Below are 19,210 nucleotides of genomic sequence, written 5' to 3'. Positions count from 1 at the left end.
CTCTCTTTGTTGCCCAGGCTGGTCTTGAACTCTTGGCCTGAAGTCATCCTCCCACCTCAGCCTCCCAAAATGCTGGATTACAGGCATGAGCCACTGCATCCAGCCTGAAAAACACTATTAAATAAACAATTTCTTCTAAAAAATAAGGTAAGATCAACCACTCTTTTACACTCTGCATTTAACAAAATGTCCAGGCAGGGCATGGTAGCTTTTGTCTGTAATCCTAGCATTTTGGGAGGCTGAGGTAGGAGGATCACTTGAGCCCAAGAGTTCAACACCAGACTGGGCAATAGAATAAGACCCAGTCCAAAAAAAAAAAAAAAAAAGCAAAGAAATGCAAAATGTCCAGCTCTGATCTTAACAGAAAATATCATGCAATGAATGGAATGCATTTGCTGAACCTGAAAGGTAAATGGTTATAATGTGAACAAAGCTGAGGCCTCTGACAACAGGTCTGTTGACATTACCACCAACATTGTCACTGATGCTATTACTATGGTTGCTACGAATGTGGATGCCTTAACATTTTAATACGATAACCTACCTGGTTGGGGAAAAGCTTGTCAAAGTAATGATTCTTACTTTTTTTTTTTTTTTTTTAAGTTTTTTTGAGATGGAGTCTCACACTATCGTTCGGGCTGGAGTGTAGTGGTGCGATCTCAGCTCACTGAATCCTCTGCCTCCCACATTCAAGCGATTCTCTCCTGTCTTAGCCTCCCAAGTAGCTGGGATTACAGGTGCCCGCCACCACGCCTGGCTAATTTTTTGTATTTTTAGTAGAGACAGGGTTTCACTATGTCAGCCATGGTGGTCTTGAACGCTTGATCTCGTGATCCACCCATTTCAGCCTCCCAAAGTGCTGGGATTACAGGCGTGAGCCACTGCACCCAGCTGATTCTTACATATTTTAAAGTGTACAATTGTCTCATTGTCATATCATCAAAATGAGGGTTTTTTTTCCTAAGGTTACTTTCAGTTCTACTGGACTATAAATTTTAAGATGGGGAGAGATAAAAAGACTTCAGAACAATCATGTTCTACACATTTAAAGCCATCAAACCTTGCCTTCATATTTTCAGCCGGTTTTACCATTAGTGCAAAACATCCAATGCCTTTTACTTAAAAATGGAAAAAAAAAGTATAGCCAATTTGGCATTAAATTTGTGGTCAGGAAATTATGGCACTGAGTAAAGAACTAAAACATTTATATAAAGCATTTTATTTAACATGAAAAAGAAAACTGTTTTCATGGTTATAAATATTTCAAAAATAAAGGATGGTTAAAGGCTATGGAGCCATTTCCTCTCTAGGCTTATGGACCTCAGATGTCTCACTGGCAACAGTAATTTCCTCCTGTAATTCATTTCTGTCAAGCATCATGAAATTCTCAGCTTTCACATAGAGCAAAAAGACAAACTTTAAATTGTATTTCATATATCATCAGTAACATGTTCAAGATTTCACAAGAATAAAAGAACAGGCACATGCATCCTAAAATGTTAAAGTGTTACCTTAAAAAAAAAAAAAAAGGCAATTGAGAGTTTTCAGCCCAGTTGTGTGTATGTGAGGCATATTCTCAAACACATTCAGTTGTTAACTCCTAGACATTCACTTTAACCCTCTGGGGCTTTCCTTAATTACTATTTGAGCCCCTTAGGATATTTATCTCCAGCGATTTAGGAGCAGACTTCTTAGTAACACCGTGGGTGTACACTTCTTTGCAAGAGTTACAAGCAAAAAAGAATATTCAAAACTCAACCAGGATGTTAAAAGGAAGGCAAGGTTTAGGACTGTTGTAATTAGTGGATACTCCAAATTTTAATTTGGCAGGGAGTTCACATGCTTTATTAAGCAGGCTAAATGGCCTTTCATGCATTAGTTTTTTGGGTATATATGGATTATTTAGATTGACCAGGGAAAAATAAACATCAAATGACATTTCTTACTGACTCTTCTGATGCTCAAGTAAAAATAGGTTTTGCCAGAGGTGAGAAAAGACTAATAAAAAAAATTGATGTATCTCAACCTGCATATGCTTATTTTAATTACCTGAGTCTGCTGTTCTTTACAATCACACACCTGAGCCAGGTACTAAGAGGAACTCATCTGCTTGACTCCACAGAGGCTCAGAGGTGTGGGACTCAAAGCTGCCATCATGAGATTTCATCTGGCCTGCCCATAGTCCCATTCACTGGCACGAAAGTTACACAAGTGTAAGAAAAATCTTACAAACTACAGACTAATGGCTGGGAAGTCACAGAGAGCAGTGATGTCAATAGTACCTTTTACAATTCCAATAGAATATCATTGCATAATCATGGGCAAGCAACTACAATCTGTAAGTTATAATCTTTTACTAAATGACCTTCAGTATTAGCCCCAAAAGTGACAGATTTAAAATGTGGAATATAATGAAACAGGAAGGTAGAATCAAACTAGCTTCAGGATACTTTGTGTGGACTGAGATCACCAAAAAAAGCCCAGTGGGGAACTGCCAAATGCTGCACCATAATTAAGAGCAACATTGACACTGAGTAGATTTTTCATTGTATAAGGCAGTTTTCCAAGTATACAAATTGAGAGTTGTGTTGGGATTCTGGCAAAGAAAGTCTGTATCTTATGGAAATATCAATTTCCTTCATACGATCCATTACTTACTGTTGACTTTATTAATATTGCCTTGGATTTCTGCTTGTGTCAGCAGTTCTTCATAAGCATCTCTTTCTTCTTCTGAAATACAGCTATTCTGCAAAACAAAGTCTTCACTGATTTCTGAGGTTAAATAAAATATTTCCAAAACTCGAAACTCAAATGGAAAAATGTGAAGAGTGACAAAAACCATTCCCTAATTATTTTAATTCATTGCAAGCATTTGTGGAGTGCCTGCTCTGTGCAGGGGACTAGGGGAGAATGCTGGCAGACTACAAAGATGAATGACAGACTCGGTGACTCTTTGAAACAGGCTAATTTTCAAATGTGGAAAACATTAGTTTGGACCACTTGGTATTGCCATTTTTTGTAGATCAAAAACAGTTGAATAGCGCCAATTTCATTTGATTTAATCTAATAAAATCAAGAACACAAATAATAAATATACCTAGAAGAACAGAATAGGTTCTTTAAGAGAAGTACTATAAGTATTTTTTTAGAAAGTATTCATACTTAGTTGGGAAGAAAATTTTTCTAAGACATCATAATCAATGAGGGCTTCGAGCAACAGAATAATGTCAAGAATAGGAAACAGACAGCAGGATTTGGTTACACAGATAGAAAGCTTAGCACATTAGGCTACAGCTTGGAGTGTGTGTCCATGGTGAGCCAAAAAGATGAGGGGGTCAGCTGAAAGCTAAGGTAAGATTTGGTGTTTAATTCAGTAGGTAATAGAGAATTGGGGGATGTTTCTCGTGGGTTAACACCAGATTTGTAGTTAAAGATCAATTTTGTAACCTCTAGCTCTAAGAGGGATTGGCTTGGAGAGTAACAGGAGGCAGAGAGACCCATAAGGAAGGTGCTTGATACAAGAGTCATGCGATGAGGTCAGAAGGGGCAGGACTGAGGCAAGACTGGTGAGACTAGAAGGTTGGCGACAGATTCAACTCCAACAAGACTAGGCAGCAGAATCTAGCAATGGATGGGACACAGGGGCATAAAAAGACTTCTGAGACAAAGCTGGCCATCATTCTGAACCAGGGAAGTCAGCAAGGGGAGCTCTTCTGATATAATGGGTTCAAAGCCAGAGGGACACAGATGAAGTTATCTGGAGGAGGAGGAGAGAGGCCAATTTGGGACGAGCTGGCATAAAGCTGATGGCTGATTTCTTCAACAAGTGGATGAGCTCAATGGAGGAAGAACAGAGAAGGGATTCAATGTCAGACCTTGAAGAATCCCCACACTGAGAGGGAGAAGGAAGAGGAGAAAGAGGCACAGAGGAGAACTGTGGCAGCAAGGACGCACATAAGCTAGTGGAGCAGAGAATCTCAAGGTAGGAGGCCAACCCTGCCAGATGCTGGTGGAAGCCACCAGTAGAGAAAACGCCAAAACCTAAAGTGGTTACTTTTAGTCATGGAGCTGAAACTGACATGGCAAGATCTTAATGAGAGACAAGCTGGTGAGGAAGTAGAAGCTCTCAGTGTAGACAAATTTTTCAATAATGGACTAGACAGAAAGGTGGTTACAAATGGAGTTAGGATTACGAGCAGGCTGTCTTATACAGGAGGGACATCCTCAAATATAAAGGATTGACTACTGGGAAAATATGAAGACTGTAGATCCAAAAACATCCTCTCTGAACTTCAACACACTGAATTATTAACCTCTACTACCAAATGTAAAAGTAACTTAGCTACCGTAAGGTCTGTTGATGATTTCTAACAAGGGATGATCATGAGTTGCTACTTCTACACTTCCTGGGGACATTAGTAACTTTGCAACATGACTTTTAATTCTTTCAATATATAACATTCATCACAAAATTCCCTTTTTAAAAATTGAGAGAGGGTCTCACTCTGTTGCCCAGGCTGGAGTGCAGTGGCAGGGTCATAGCTCACTGCAGCCTCCACCTCCCAGGCTCAAGTGATTCTCCCACCTCAGCCTCCCGAGTAGTTGGGACTACAGGCTTGCACCACCAAGCCTGGCCAATTTTTTATTTTTATTTTTATTTTCTTAGAAACAGGGTCTCACTATGGTGCCCAGGCTCGTCTTGAACTCCTGGACTCAAAGGACCCTCCTGCTGCAGCCTCCCAAAGTGCTGGGATTATAGGCATAAGCCACCATGCCTGGCCTATAAAATTCCTTTTTATGCCTTATATAGGGATATAATCTAATTGCCTTACCTAATGTATAGTCCTCTTGTATGCTACATTTCATTCAAATCAATTGTCTATGGCTATAGAGAACATAGCCAATTGATTTAAAAGTATTGCTTTTAACATTAAGGCTTTTCAAACTAGTAACTCATAAGCACATTCATTACTGTTTTTATTACTCAGAATCTAAGTACCTTCAGTCTTGCATTTTCCTCTTTTTTCTTTTTGGCATCCCAGAGTTCTTTCTGATATTCTGGTGCAAGGTTGCCATCCACTAAAGTTAAAACTGCATTTGGGTTTCTTAGTGTTACAACAGTTTGCTCTGCTATTCCTTTTTCAACTGCTTCATTAATGGCTATAACTGCAGCATGTACTAAAAAGTAAAGAGAGAGAGAGAAAAAGGTTTTTATCAGCAAAAGACAACATGGACAGTTGCACTGACCCTGTGTAAACTCAAGCAGTTTTAATTTCTTTCTTGGCTTCCAGTAAATATGTCAAAAAGAGAACTGAGACATATTATGGAGCATCTGACAACCTCTCCACATGGCTGTCTTTGGTCCTGATCTCAGCATCTGTTAAGTAATTCTGACTCATTTATACGTCACTGAATGGCTAAAATGAACCAAGCCCTAAGTCAACCACAGGAGTTAGATGGTAAATCAATCCTTGCCCTCTGGTCAGGGCAACATGGGTAATTTTAAAGTAACATGTTGGTTCCAAGAGATACTTGCAATTAGCTTGCAATACTAAAAGACCTGTAACAATGAACTCTACCACTAAAATCTACAGACACAGAAAGTAGAGAACTATGGACAATGAAGGTATTTCTAGAACCTCAATTCATGTTGTACAAGTAGAAGTCTAAAGACCAAAATCAATTACTTGGTTATATTCTGACATCCTCAAATTAATCATCTATAAAACAAATAATAAAAACTTTTAGGGTGCTTAAAGTATCTTCTAAATATTCTATCTCGAGTAATCAAAATCAATAGGTAAAGTGCAGGTAAGTCTCACGTCAATGGCAAGTGTGGATTTTAAATGGACTTACATGCAGCTTCATCCACGGACAGTTCATTGGCCAGAATACCACCTATTTTGCTGAAAGATGGCATCTGTATTCCATATTTCTCAAGTTCTTTTCTCATATTACTGATTTCCTCCTCTAACAAAGAACAAAATAATAATAATCATTATCAGAGAAAGTTACAGACAGAGATGGATGCAGGAATGAGTACAATCATATCAAGAAATGTCTTCATCAGGAAGCAGGGTTGTTTGTAAACAAGAGCCTCAGGAAGAACCCAGCCCAAGTTTCTCATTTCACAAACATGGGGAAGGAGAACTCAGTCAAGAACAAACAAGACAGGTCTGTTTTCTCTTCTCATCAATATACAGGAATAAGGGAAATCAATAATATCAAAATCGGGAAAAAGGTATTGGTACTTTTTTTTTTTTTTTTTTTAGGCAGAGTCTCGCTCTGTCGTCCAAGCTGGAGTGCAGTGGCACGATCTCAGCTCACTGCAAGCTCCGCCTCCCGGGTTCATGCCATTCTCCTGCCTCAGCCTCCCAAGTAGCTGGGACTACAGGAGCCCCCCACCTCGCCTGGCTAATTTTTTGTATTTTTTAGTAGAGACGGGGTTTCACTGCGTTAGTCAGGATGGTCTCGATCTCCTGACCTTGTGATCTGCCCGCCTCGGTCTCCGAAAGTGCTGGGATTACAGGCATGAGCCACCACGCCCGGCCAGGTATTGGTATTTTTTATAACTAGATTGTAAAAAATTACAAAGATAAAGAGTAGTACCTGTGAAGTCTACTTTGCCCAACAAATCCTGGATCTGGGGTGCTATTCCTAGTTTGAACAGATATAAACTGAAGGAAAGAAACACAAAATTATCAGAAATTTTATCATCATAAGTCTTAATGTTATAAATTACATAATTCTTAATAGTTTTTTCAGTTGAAAAGACCTAAGAGATATCTAGTCTATTCGTTTTGTAAATGAGGAAACTGAGTCTCTGGGTAACAGAGTCCGTGGTGAGGCCAGGATCAGAATTCCAATCTGTGTCCCAAAGACTGGTCTTCTACTGTAATCCACTTCTACGGCACTTCTACAGAGCCAGCTAACTCTGCATCATCCATTTGTATGGAGAACAAGAAACACAGCTAATACAAAACAGCAGGTAACAAATGCAATAAACATTTCTTTGAATAGTTCTCACATCATTCTTATTTTATTGAAGGTACAGCATGAATTATATTTTGCTTTTTAATATTCCTCCAAGTACCACATACCCCTTGAGGAAATATTTGTTTTACATTTTCTAAACCAATAAATAGAGTCGCAAGACTATCAGTGGGTGAGGTAATGTTAAACTATGATGTGTGTATATTACCCAAGTGGAAGATGGAGAATAAATTGGATGTATTTAAAAACAAATCCATAAGGTAGTAATGATGGCATCCATTAACCTACCCATAACCTGAGAAAAGAACTTGAGAGCTGGCATCTAAATTCTATAAAAAATATATGTGTTTTCCCCACTTTTATCACTGAGTCATAGTTTCACATAATAGTATATATGAGAAAGTGAACTGAATGATTTTTATGGCTTGAAATACTTCAAAATTATCACTTCAGATGTTGATGTGAGATGGAGCTCCACAGTTTATAGAACATAGAATTTCATTAAATGCATTAAGAAAGTTCAAGATAAAGCTTTTTTAATGGTATTAAAACAAACTCTTAAAATGTATGATCAGGGCCGGGCGCGGTGCTCACACTTGTAATCCCAGCACTTTGGGAGGCCGAGGTGGGTGGATCACGAGGTCAGGAGATCGAGACCACGGTGAAACCCGTCTCTACTAAAAATACAAAAAATTAGCTGGGTGTGGTGGCGGGCGCCTGTAGTCCCAGCTACTCGGAGAGGCTGAGGCAGGAGAATGGTGTGAACCTGGGAGGCAGAGCTTGCAGTGAGCCGAGATCGCGCCACTGCACTCCAGCCTGGGAGACAGCGAGACTCCGTCTCAAAAAAAAAAAAAAAAAAAAAGTATGATCAGTCATTTAATGTAAGTAGCTTGCATTAAAACTGACAATAATTTTCTGATTTTTTTTTTTTTTTTGGTTGAGACAGAGTCTTGCTCTGTCACCCAGGCTGGAGTGCAATGGCGTGATCTCAACCCACTGCAACATCCACCTTCTGGATTCAAGCGATTCTCCTGTCTCAGCTTCCCAAGTAGCTGGGATTACAGGTGCATGCCACCAAGCCTGGCTACTTTTTGTGTTTTTTTTTTTTTTTCAGTAGAGACGGGGTTTCACCATGTTGGCTAGGCTGGTCTCGAACTCTTGACCACCCACCTCGGCCACCCAAAGTGCTGGGATTATAGGCGTGAGCCATCGTGCCTGGCCAATTTTCTGATAATTTTTATGAAGAGCAATTATTTAGAAAAGTAATATATGATCAAAGTAAAAAATTAGTGACTTATGGTTTAAAAAATTACATAGATAATCACCACTCAGTTACACACTAAATATTTTGGTATATATGTTCTTTTAAAGTTGTTTCTGGACATAACTATTTTATAAATGTATATATTATTCTAGAATATGAATGTACTATAATTTTCTTAAGCAATTGCTGAGCATTTAGATTGTTATTAATTAATAACTATGGCAAATAATGCTTAATAAATCTACTTACATATAGACACAGACACATTTTTGTGCATATTTCTTATTTGTTACAATAAAGCCATGAAAACAAAATTGCCAGCTTGAAAGGGTACACACACAATAAAAGTTTGCAACGTATATTGTCCAAATGTGATCTTAAAAAGAGATTATGCTCATTTATTCTTCATGAGTTAAGGGTTAAAAAACACCCTTTTTCCTTTTATATGAGAATTTGACCTTTGGTTAACTTTCTAGCTCTGTTCTCTTAGGAAACTATACTGTCAACTGTGTTATAAGCATCATTGCTTAGGAAAAAATAACCCAATTGATAAATTGTATCTTGAGAGAAGAAACCATAAATACCTAATAGGTACCATATCTTTGGGCCTTCCTGGGTTCAATGACTCTTATAACTGGTATGTTCTTTGCAGAGAACTGGGAAGCTATGCAGTACAGCTGTTACTATAGATATTGGCTCCTGGGGGCACGAGGCTTACAAGCCAGGAAGGCTCAAACCCACTCCTTAGCAGCAAAGTTGTATCTTGGGGTACCAAAGAGAATGGCGGCTTCCAGAAGGCTGTATGGACAACTATGTGGAGCGTCACACAGGCTCCCACTGAAGAGCAAACACCTGCCAGCATGCTGGCTATCCCGGCTACCTCTCTTCTGAGCAACAGGTGCCAGATGTGGCTTATGACAGGTGGGTCAATCTGAATATTTAACTAAACCTAAGAACCCCCTGATGGGCATGGCCCACTAGACCATGAATACATCTGAATGCCATTTTCTTTGTTCCCTTATCACCATAGGATATTATCAATAAAGTCTTTCAAGGGACTAGCAACTGATAGCAACAAGATGTTATTTAAATTTGCATTTCCTTATGGTGGTTGGGAGGGTAAATATTTTTTCATACATGCATTAGCCATTCATATGTCTTCCAGGAATGCCTATTAATGAATGTTTGAATTTTAAAGAATTTTTAGGGGCAGAATTTGCCTCTTATTTTCCTGCTTTTCCTTTAAAACCATAGCAAAGGACAAAGAACTTTTTTTTTTTTTTTACTATATGTGTAACATTAGTTTTAATACTAAATTTCAATGTGATATTTATACCTTATCCACAGAGGAAAAACTTTTATATTAGACTTTGAACATTCTTCAAAGTGAAATAGTCATTATGTATCCATAATCCCAAACTAGCAAGAGAGGATACATTCCTTAGTTAAAGTTCTAGGTCTTTAGACATTATCACGGATATAAAACTGTTTACTTTACACAGCCTCTGAAGACTTTACTACCAAAGGTTCATGCCAACAAGTCATTATTAATTAAAGCTAGATCATTAAGATACCATGCTGACATTTTCAAAACCATAATATTTTATGAACCAATTCTCAACTCATTATTACATGGAGAAAAAAATTCCAGTTAAAAGGGTGCTCATCTTACTTGGAACAATGAAATGTCAACCTCTTCACTTGCTCCTTTCTAGTAATGGGAACGACAAAATTAAACAGAATTTAATAGGCAAGATAAACTGCAAAAGAATTTGGTGGGGGTGAATGGAGATCAAGCCATCATTTAAGAAATGAGAATACATAGCCGGGGGCGGTGGCTCACGACTGTAATCCCAGCACTTTGGGAGGCCGAGGCGGGCAGATCACCTGATGTTGAGAGTTCAAGACCAGCCTAACCAACATGCAGAAACCCTGTCTCTACTAAAAATACAAAATTAGCGAGGTGTGGTGGCGCATGCCTGTAACCCCAGCTACTTGGGGGGCTGAGGCAGGAGAATCGCTTGAACCCAGGAGGCGGAGGTTTGCGGTGAGGCGAATTTGCACCATCGCACTCCAGCCTGGGCAACAAGAGTGAAACTCCACCTCAAAAAAAAAAAAAAAAAAAAGGAAATGAGAATAGATGAACAAATAATCAAAAATGTATAATTGTATCACTTCAGTTTCTTTCATAGTACCTGATTTGCACTTTCCTCCTTTTTACAAATTCAAAAATATACCTAATTTACAAAGAAAACTATAAAAAAGTGAAATTTAGAAAATGTTACAGTAAAATGTAAGTAGACATCCATAAAATGTCTTCAAGTAACAAATTTTATACTTATTTCAAGTACTTAATGTGCTGCATCTTTAATATATATTACCTATACTAATATCCTGCTGAAGTTTTAACATACTTTTACATTTTTCTATCAAAGCCTAAGCTAATTGGTATCTATTATCCTTATATGCTTCCACCTCTAACTTTCCCACCTATGGAATGCTGAGATAATTTAGAATTTTAGATTCATGCTTTCATTTTTTATTATATCCACCAATAATTTAGATATCTATAAATTTTATTAACTGTTTTTCTGATTTTATCTATACCAAATTTTCCTTCTTAGAGTTTTATCTTTGGTTCTTCCGTGTATAAATGTAAGTGCTCAATAAATATTTGTTGAACATAAATTGAATGAATCATCAATTGCACATATTTTAATATTTTCATTTGTTCCTTGGGTCTTGGTTCTGTTTGGTGAATCTTCCTTCAAGTGGCAGTTTCCTTCAAATGTCTGACATCTGAGCTGGGACTCATCTTGGTGTTTGAGACTTGCTGTTTGTTGGTCATTCACTGCAGATCTGCATGTCAGGAGCCAGCATTAAGAAGCTGCAGAGAGCAATGGAACTGATGCCAGGAGGGAACCAGTGTCTTTCCTTCTCAGACTGGGGACTCTCTGTCCCTTCTTGAGGTCATTAGCTGTCTTGGGTACTGGCATGCTATCCTGCTATCAGCATCTACACTTGCTGCTTTAGGGAAGGGCCATACAGTTCTGCTGGTCCCAGCCTGACGACTGCTCACTTTGAGGCTCTTCTTTTCCTTGCTGTCCCCTTTGCTTGGAGCAAACCTCCTACCTCTGCTGCATCCCCCAGCGTTTTGTGGGCTGTGATCTTCTCCCAGTTTGTTTCTCAGTCAATTGAATTCTGTCTGTTTACTTCATGTTAGGAGTTGTTCAAATTTCTGGTTAGTAGATGGCATTTTTATCGCAAACGTATTTTTTAAAAGTTATTACTGTAGTTAATTTCATGTCAGTTTTGGAAAGGGGATAAGACAGCTGTGCTCCATGATCTTTTTTTTTTTTTTTTTTTTTTGAGACGGAGTCTCGCTCTTTCACCCAGGCTGGAGTGCAGTGGCGCGATCTCGGCTCACTGCAGGCTCCGCCCCCCGGGGTTCACGCCATTCTCCTGCCTCAGCCTCCCGCGTAGCTGGGACTACAGGCGCCTGCCACCTCGCCCGGCTAATTTTTTGTATTTTTAGTAGAGACGGGGTTTCACCGTGTTAGCCAGGATGGTCTCGATCTCCTGACCTCGTGATCCGCCCGCCTCGGCTTCCCTAAGTGCTGGGATTACAGGCGTGAGCCACCGCGCCCGGCCTCCATGATCTTGATGCAACTGTTTTCACATTATGCTCTGTTTATCTATTCATTCATTTAATTACTATTTATGGAACAGCTCCTATATAAAAATATTTTTCTCGGCTGGGCACAGTGGCTCACGTCTGTAATCCCAGCACTTTGGGAGGCCAAGGCAGGCCGATCATTTGAGGTCAGGAGTTGGAGACCAGCCTGGTCGACATGGTGAAACCCCGTCTCTACTAAAAATACAAAAATGATCTGGGCACGGTGGCACGCGTCTGTAATCCCAGCTACTAGGGAGGCTGAGGCAGGAGAATTGCTTGAACCAGGGAGACAGAGGTTGTAGTGAGCCAAGATTGTGCCACTGCACTCCAGCCTGGATGACAGAGTGAGACTCCATCTCAAAAAACACAACAAGGCCAGGTGCGGTGGCTCACGCCTGTAATCTCAGCACTTTGGGAGGCTGAGGCGGGCAGATCAGGAGGTCAGGAGATCGAGACCATCCTGGCTAACCTGGTGAAACCCCGTCTCTACTAAAAATACAAAAAATTAGCCGGGCATGGTGGCAGGTACCTGTAGTCCCAGCTACTCGGGAGGCTGAGGCAGGAGAATGGTGTGAACCCAGGAGGTGGAGCTTGTAGTGAGCCGAGATGGCGCCACTGCACTCCAGCCTGGGCGACAGAGCGAGACTCCGTCTCAAAAAAAAAAAAAAAAAAAAAATTTTCTCTACTATGCTATCCCTAAATTAAGGTACTTAGGCTACCACAAAATATAGGTTTGATAACAAGAATTAAAATGTTTATACTAAACTGTTAATTTTCCCCTTTGATGACAAAGAAGTTAGATAGCTATTTCCAATTACACTTTTTATTTCTCCATTGTACAATGTAATATTAATATAAATCTTACAATAAACAAACATCCTGGCTTAAGTAAAAGTTACCACAAGGTGGTGCTGAGAGGTTAGCTTTCTGAAGATGGAAGAATCTTTGCTTTTAAATTTAAGTCCGATATTTTCTTAAGCTAATATTGATCAGGTAAAGATCTCATTTGCATATATCAAAAATCTCATTTACTAAAAAATTAAAAAATATATTGTATAGTTTCTGTTTGGCCTCAATTTTCAACTTTTTTTTTTTTTTTTAATCATTGATGTTGAGGTTTAAACTGTTAGCTTTGGAAAGATCACTTTTCATGGTGTGGGCGTTTTACACCTAATCTCTGTGTGGGAGGTGCTAAACGGGCAAATGTTTATCAGGAAACTGTGTTTACCCAGTATTCCCATGCCGAAAAGAAACAGCAATAGCAAACTACTCCTTCCCAAGCATTTAAATTCAAATGAGCCTGCTCATTACCTGAAGTATATAGGGAATCAAGTCTTAATCTAAAAAACAAAAAAGCCCATTGAATAGAAAAAAATGCCAATCTCATGTAGCTCTTCAACAGCTAATTTATTATGCACTGTTTGGTACCTAACAGCCAAGACAAAGGGCTGAGAGCATTCCAAAGGAATGTCACCTTTGCTTCTCATGTCTAAGAGAGCACTTTTTGTGAGGCAGCAAGCCTCCTACCACACCAAAAGCTACAGCACACCTGTGCAGCTGAGTGAGGCCAGCAACGGAGGGGTTGCCCAGAGGTAGCTACTGACTCATTGACCTATGTGCTCCTACTTGTACAAATAATACCACTTAAAGTCCAGGAAGCAATAAAGAAAGTTTTAAAAAATACCATTTAGTGTATATCATGAAAGTAGTATATAGTAGTAGTAGTAGTAGTTGTTATCTACTGAACCAAATTTTTCCATCTTAGTCACATACATCACTGCCAATATCACATGGTATTAGTTTTTTCTACCACTTTCAAGATAAAACTAGTGGTATTAGGTTTTTCTACTACTTTCAAGATATACACTAAAAGGTACTATAGTAATGAAATGCAAACTTAAAAGGCAGGAGCTAAATTTATTTCAGCTTTCTTGGATCACATTATGTGTAGCTCATTTTGTACCATAACATGTGGGATGAATGTTTGTATATCAAAGCCTCATGGTAGAGCAGAAAGACCACAGGACTAGAATCCAGAAGCGCTGAATCTTGGCCCCAAAACTGGTAAAACCTCAATGTGTGACTAAGAGCAAGTCACGTAACCCAAGCTTTCAGTTCCCTTATCTGTGAAATGAATGACTTAGACTACAATAACTTCCCAAGGCCCTTCCCGTTCTCAAGTTCCATGATTCTTCATTTAAAACATGTTAAATATAATAGCTGAGAGGCCTGTGCTGAAGTTCAGGCCTGATACCAGTGTTCTTTTAATTTTCTTAGAAGTAGGGAAATAATTGACTTCTTTTGAAGCCAATTTTTTTGGCTGGCTGAATTCATAATAGCACAGGTTCAGTTCTCACACATCCTGGTTTTTACTAACTGCGTGACCTTCGGCAGCCTCTCTGTGCCTCAACTGCCTTGGTAATAAAATGGGAGTAATAATAGTGACCACTGCACAGATATGTTATGAAAATAAAATGAGATTATACCAGTACAGTATTTTGTGCAGTGCCAGGCACATAGTTAAAAGCTCCATTTGTGTTAGCCTTTGTTCTTACTATTCTTTGTTAAATAAATGTGTCCTTTGTATACAAACGCTTATTGATAACCTATCAAAGTGGTTTTCTTACTTTTTCCAATGCCAAGAATCTCTCTTTCCCCACACAGACTCCATATTTGAAATTGTTTTATTTACTGAACCAAATGTTTCCATCTTAGTCACATATATCACTGCCAATATCATATCAAAATCCAGGGTTCCATACCTAATTTTCAGCCCCAAACCAAAGGAATCCCGAGGTAGCCTTATCATAGGGAAATTAGTTCAGTTAAACCTCCTGAAGAGTTAAATATACAAACTCCAGAGACTTTAACTTGGAATCAATAGCATGTAAGCTGTATGAAGTAACAAGATGTGGTTCATAGAGCTCAGAATTTAGGAAGATAGAAAGGCATAACTACCATAATAATTTAGGACAGAAAGAGGAGGAAAGGGAAGGGAATGGTTCAGAGCACAGAGAGAATTCTGAACAAGGAAGGACTTGAAAGAAATAAGCAGGTGCAACTGCCTCCCTCACCTTACTCCCAAATACTGCCATCTCCAGATATCCCTCCTGAGAACCTAGGATTAGAGCCTGTCCTTTGGGCTAAGAAACTGTCTTTAGAAATCTTATTTATAAATGCAAATATGTTCACTGTTAGAGATATAATCAATCTGATATAAGGGTTCAATCAGTTTCTTAGGGAAGGAAAGGGTTCTAAGGGAACAGAGTGTTAAGACAAAGAAAGTTATGCATTAATGCCTGAGGAGCAGGTTCAAAGGCCACCTGGTAAGCAAGACAGCCACCTGGCTGTGTGGGAGCTGGCTAGACAAACTCTCCTCCACAAAGCTGCCAGAGTACCTGGATGGCTGGTGAACCAGAAGTGGGTCTGCCAGAGCCATGGCATCACCATTGCACCTGAAAACATGGCTGCTGCGACACAGCTACAGTATCAGCAGCAGGAAGGGTAATCCTATCACAGAGGAGAGGCAGACATAGCTTCAGTTTGTGGCTGCCCATGTAGAAGAATCTCAATGATCAAATGAACTAGACAGCAAGAAAAGCAGAATCCAGTAAGCTAATAAGGTTAAACTTGAAAAATCAATATAAACACACGACTTTTAAGAGGAATCCCTAGAGAGTGGTGGTGCCACATCTCAAAGCAGAAATAATCAGGATAGGACTGGAACATCCTGTTGTGAACACAAGTAAGGCTATTTCAAAGAATGTCAGGGACGGTGCTAGAAGGACAAGGAAGTGGGCCAGAAAGAGCTCAGACTGACCAAGCTGAAACAATCTGGCTCATCAAAAAGAAAGAGATATTAATCTTGGTTAAATCTGAGAAAGGCCACAGGTTCAAAACAATAATCAAGAGAATAATATACAGTGTCCAAAAAGGAAGTTGTAATAAAAAAAAGAGATAAATAGTGATGTGTATTTCTATTGACCTTAACAAGTTGGGGAGTGTTATTAAAACACAAGTACTTTGTTTCTTCTATAGCTGTTTTTTGTTTGTTTTGTTTTGTTTGTTTGTTTGTTTTTGTTCTTTGAGACGGAGTCTCGCTCTGTTGCCCAGGCTGGAGTGCAGTGGCGCGATCTTGGCTCATTGTGACCTCCGCCTCCTGGGTCTATTCTCCTGCCTCAGCCTCCCGAGTAGCTGGGACTACAGGCGTGTGCAACCATGCTTTTTTTCTTTTTTTTTAAATTGAGATGGAGTCTCCCTCTGTTGCCCAGGCTAGAGTGCAGTGGCACAGTCTCGGCTCACTGCAACTTCCGCCTCCCAGGTTCAAGCGATTCTCCTGCCTCAGCCTCCTGAGTAACTGTGATTATAGGCACCTGCCACCACACTTGGCTAATTTTTGTATTTTTGGTAGAGATGAGGTTTCACCATCCTGGCCAGTCTGATCTTAAACTCCTGACCTCACATGATCCGCCTGCCTTGGCATCCCAAAGTGCTGGGATTACAGGCATGAGCCACAACACCTGGCCTATATTTGTTTATATATAGATATTTTTATACTATTTATACTACATGAAAGAATAAAGACCAAGAAATTTGAGTAAACTAAATAGTCCCAGAAAACAAAAGAAGTGCCCCAAGATAAGGAAGAACCAAGGAGCATAGGTGGTGACAGAAACACCGGGTAGAAAGAGGGTCCAGCTCTGGTGGTCACATCCACTAACTAAGTGGAGGCAGGACTAGAAACATGATCTGAGATGATAAATCAGCCCAAAAGCCTAAGGATCACTGGGTACAGTCAATCCCTTGTCTCCCAGGGGATGAAAACCTCTAGAAGGCCCAACTAATTTTAAAAAAAAAACTATTTAAAAAGCATACATAAGCTTTTAATAAAGTTAATGGATCAGGCCAATACATCATTCTGACAGGACAATGGATTATACAATGCTGGTCAAGTGAGACTTAAGAAAGTAAATTATTTCAGGGTAACGGGGAAGGGGTGCAGGGGCGGGGACCAGACTGTAAATAAATTACCTACCTGAAAGCCAGGTACTTAAATGCGGTCTGATTTTTTTTTTTTTTTTTTTTTTTTAAACAAGGGAAGTTTAGCCTGATGCCTGTGGCCAGGGTCTGACTTGCCATGGGAGAAGAACCCAAAGTTGAGCCATGTTCTGACTCACAAATGATCCATCCGAAACCCAGATCTGTAATCATGGCAGGTTTGAAGGGGTATTCTTTTGTTTCTGGTGCCATGGAGATTATGTCAGTTCTGGGTAGGTATCAAAATTATATAATAGCCAAGGACAACTCAAAACTAGTTATAAATAATAAACAAAATGAGTGAAACTTGTAGTATGGGTCTTACAGAATAGGTTCCAGTGTAGTAAGTTTGTAATAACGTACCTGGGCATTTCACCTGCTCTTTAAGGTATCTGAAGTACTCAAAACATTAGTTCTACTAAATTATTTCAATTCTTTCAAGGAATTCACTTGTATGACTGTTTAAACAAGTAACAGTTGTTTAATATCATTTTATAAATCTTTAATAAGGTAGGCACTAAACAACATGTCAAAAAAGTGTTCTTATCCTTGCATAAAAGGCCTCCAGATATTTTTTAAAAATTAGTATAGTAACTAGTTAGCAAGGCTCTCACTCTTAAACTGGTTCCTTTTCAAGGCGGAGGCTTTATAACATTCCAAAAGAAGCCACAAAAGTAAAACATGCCATACGCAGTATGCACTTTAAGTTCAAAGATATCAAAATAGTTACAGTGGTTTTTATTTGGTGTTGAGATAGTGGGTATTTTAGCTTTTTCTTTAACATTCTTCCTGAATTTTCCAATTTTTTCCACAATGAGCACACATTACTTTTGAAAAAAATGAGAAAAAGACAAACATTTCTTTAGAAAAAGAATGATGTGGCCGGGCGTGGTGGCTGATGCCTGTAATCCCAGCACTCTGGGAAGCCGAGGCAGGCAGATCACGAGGTCAAGAGATCGAGACCATCCTGGCCAACATGGTGAAACCCCATCTCTACTAAAAATACAAAAAATTAGCTGGGCATGGTAGTGCGTGCCTGTAGTCCCAGCTACTCAGGAGGCTGAGGCAGGAGAATCACCTGAACCCGGGAGGTGGAGGTTGCAGTGAGCTGAGATTGTACCACTGCACTCCAGCCTGGTGACAGAGTGAGACTCCATCTTAAACAACAAAAAAAAGATACCATCCACCACTAAGGTGAGTCTGTCTACATTAGGTGAAGCTCGAGAATTTCCTCCCTTTGCTGCTGTGGTAATGTTCATGGAGTCTGGCTTGAGAACACCAAGCTAAACTGACACAGGGATTGGTGAGTGGTAGGACACAAGACTGGGATCAGAAACAAAATGAAAAGGTGAGGGGCAGGCAGGAAAAGGGGAACACAGATACAAACAGGAAGCAAGGGTAAGCACCCAGGAGAAGTTAGGTTGTTAAGCCCAAATCAAGATGACAGGGAATAGGAGACAAGTTTGGTCAGGGCTAAGAGCTAACTTTTTAGATCAAGTCAGGCCCACAGGCTGGGGCAGGAAGAAGGCAGCGCCTGGCAAGCTTAACTTCCTAGAGGAAACTTCCTTGCTGGCTTCTGAGCTATAATCAGAATCTCTGACCTGCCTAATTACTCTACCAGGTAATGACAACTCTCAAATACAGCAGCAGTGCTGTATTTGCAGCCAGGACATAAAAGCTGAAGACATGTTAGTTCATTTCCATCATCATTTCTAACTATGCAGCAAAAGTATTTATCAAACCCACTGTATTTATTAGAGGATTGTTCCTCAGCTTCCAAATGTGTCTTGCACAACAAAGCAAATGTGTCTTGCACAACAAAGTCACTCCTTTGAGTGACTGACTGCATTTTAAATCATAGCAGGAACAAGTTTTGGTGGAAAAAGCTTCAGATACACTTGGGACTTCTCGGTTCCATAGTGAGAGGCAGCTATACAATAATTTAGAACAAAGAAAAGTGAGGAGAATGCTATTTACTAAATAAATATTGCTTTTGAAGATAAAATATCCTACTTAAGATCAGATCTGGTGAATGACATGACCCAACAGGAATCCCCTCCAGGATGAGTATAAGTAATGGAGATGTCTATGATGAGTAACTGAAAAACACAGTCCTGGAAAATAGCACATCAATATTTGTATACAATTGGCAATAATAAACAAAAAGTTGTTTTTTCTTTGTTTACCAAGCTATTCAAGCCATTGTTAAAACCATGGCAAATACACATGTAAGTCTAAGT

The 19,210-nt window shown here is 39.5% G+C and overlaps 1 protein-coding gene across 2 annotated transcripts in view; it reads right to left on the bottom strand.

Annotated features, from left to right (window-relative positions):
* IQGAP2 (IQ motif containing GTPase activating protein 2) overlaps positions 1 to 19,210 on the bottom strand; it is a 307,861-nt gene that overhangs the window by 112,777 nt on the left and 175,874 nt on the right. For both annotated transcript variants that reach the window (XM_003261487.4, XM_012505474.2), the window contains 4 exons: positions 6,610 to 6,677; positions 5,857 to 5,970; positions 5,000 to 5,178; positions 2,659 to 2,746 (listed from right to left, as the gene is read on the bottom strand). In XM_003261487.4, coding sequence (XP_003261535.2) covers positions 2,659 to 2,746; positions 5,000 to 5,178; positions 5,857 to 5,970; positions 6,610 to 6,677 — 449 coding nt within the window. The remainder of the gene's footprint in view (positions 1 to 2,658; positions 2,747 to 4,999; positions 5,179 to 5,856; positions 5,971 to 6,609; positions 6,678 to 19,210) is intronic.

The sequence above is a fragment of the Nomascus leucogenys genome, chromosome 2, assembly GCF_006542625.1.
Source record: "Nomascus leucogenys isolate Asia chromosome 2, Asia_NLE_v1, whole genome shotgun sequence".
In the NCBI taxonomy this organism is placed as follows: domain Eukaryota; kingdom Metazoa; phylum Chordata; class Mammalia; order Primates; family Hylobatidae; genus Nomascus; species Nomascus leucogenys.
Note: the sequence above shows the minus strand (reverse complement) of the source record. Positions and strands in the feature narration are given on the sequence as shown.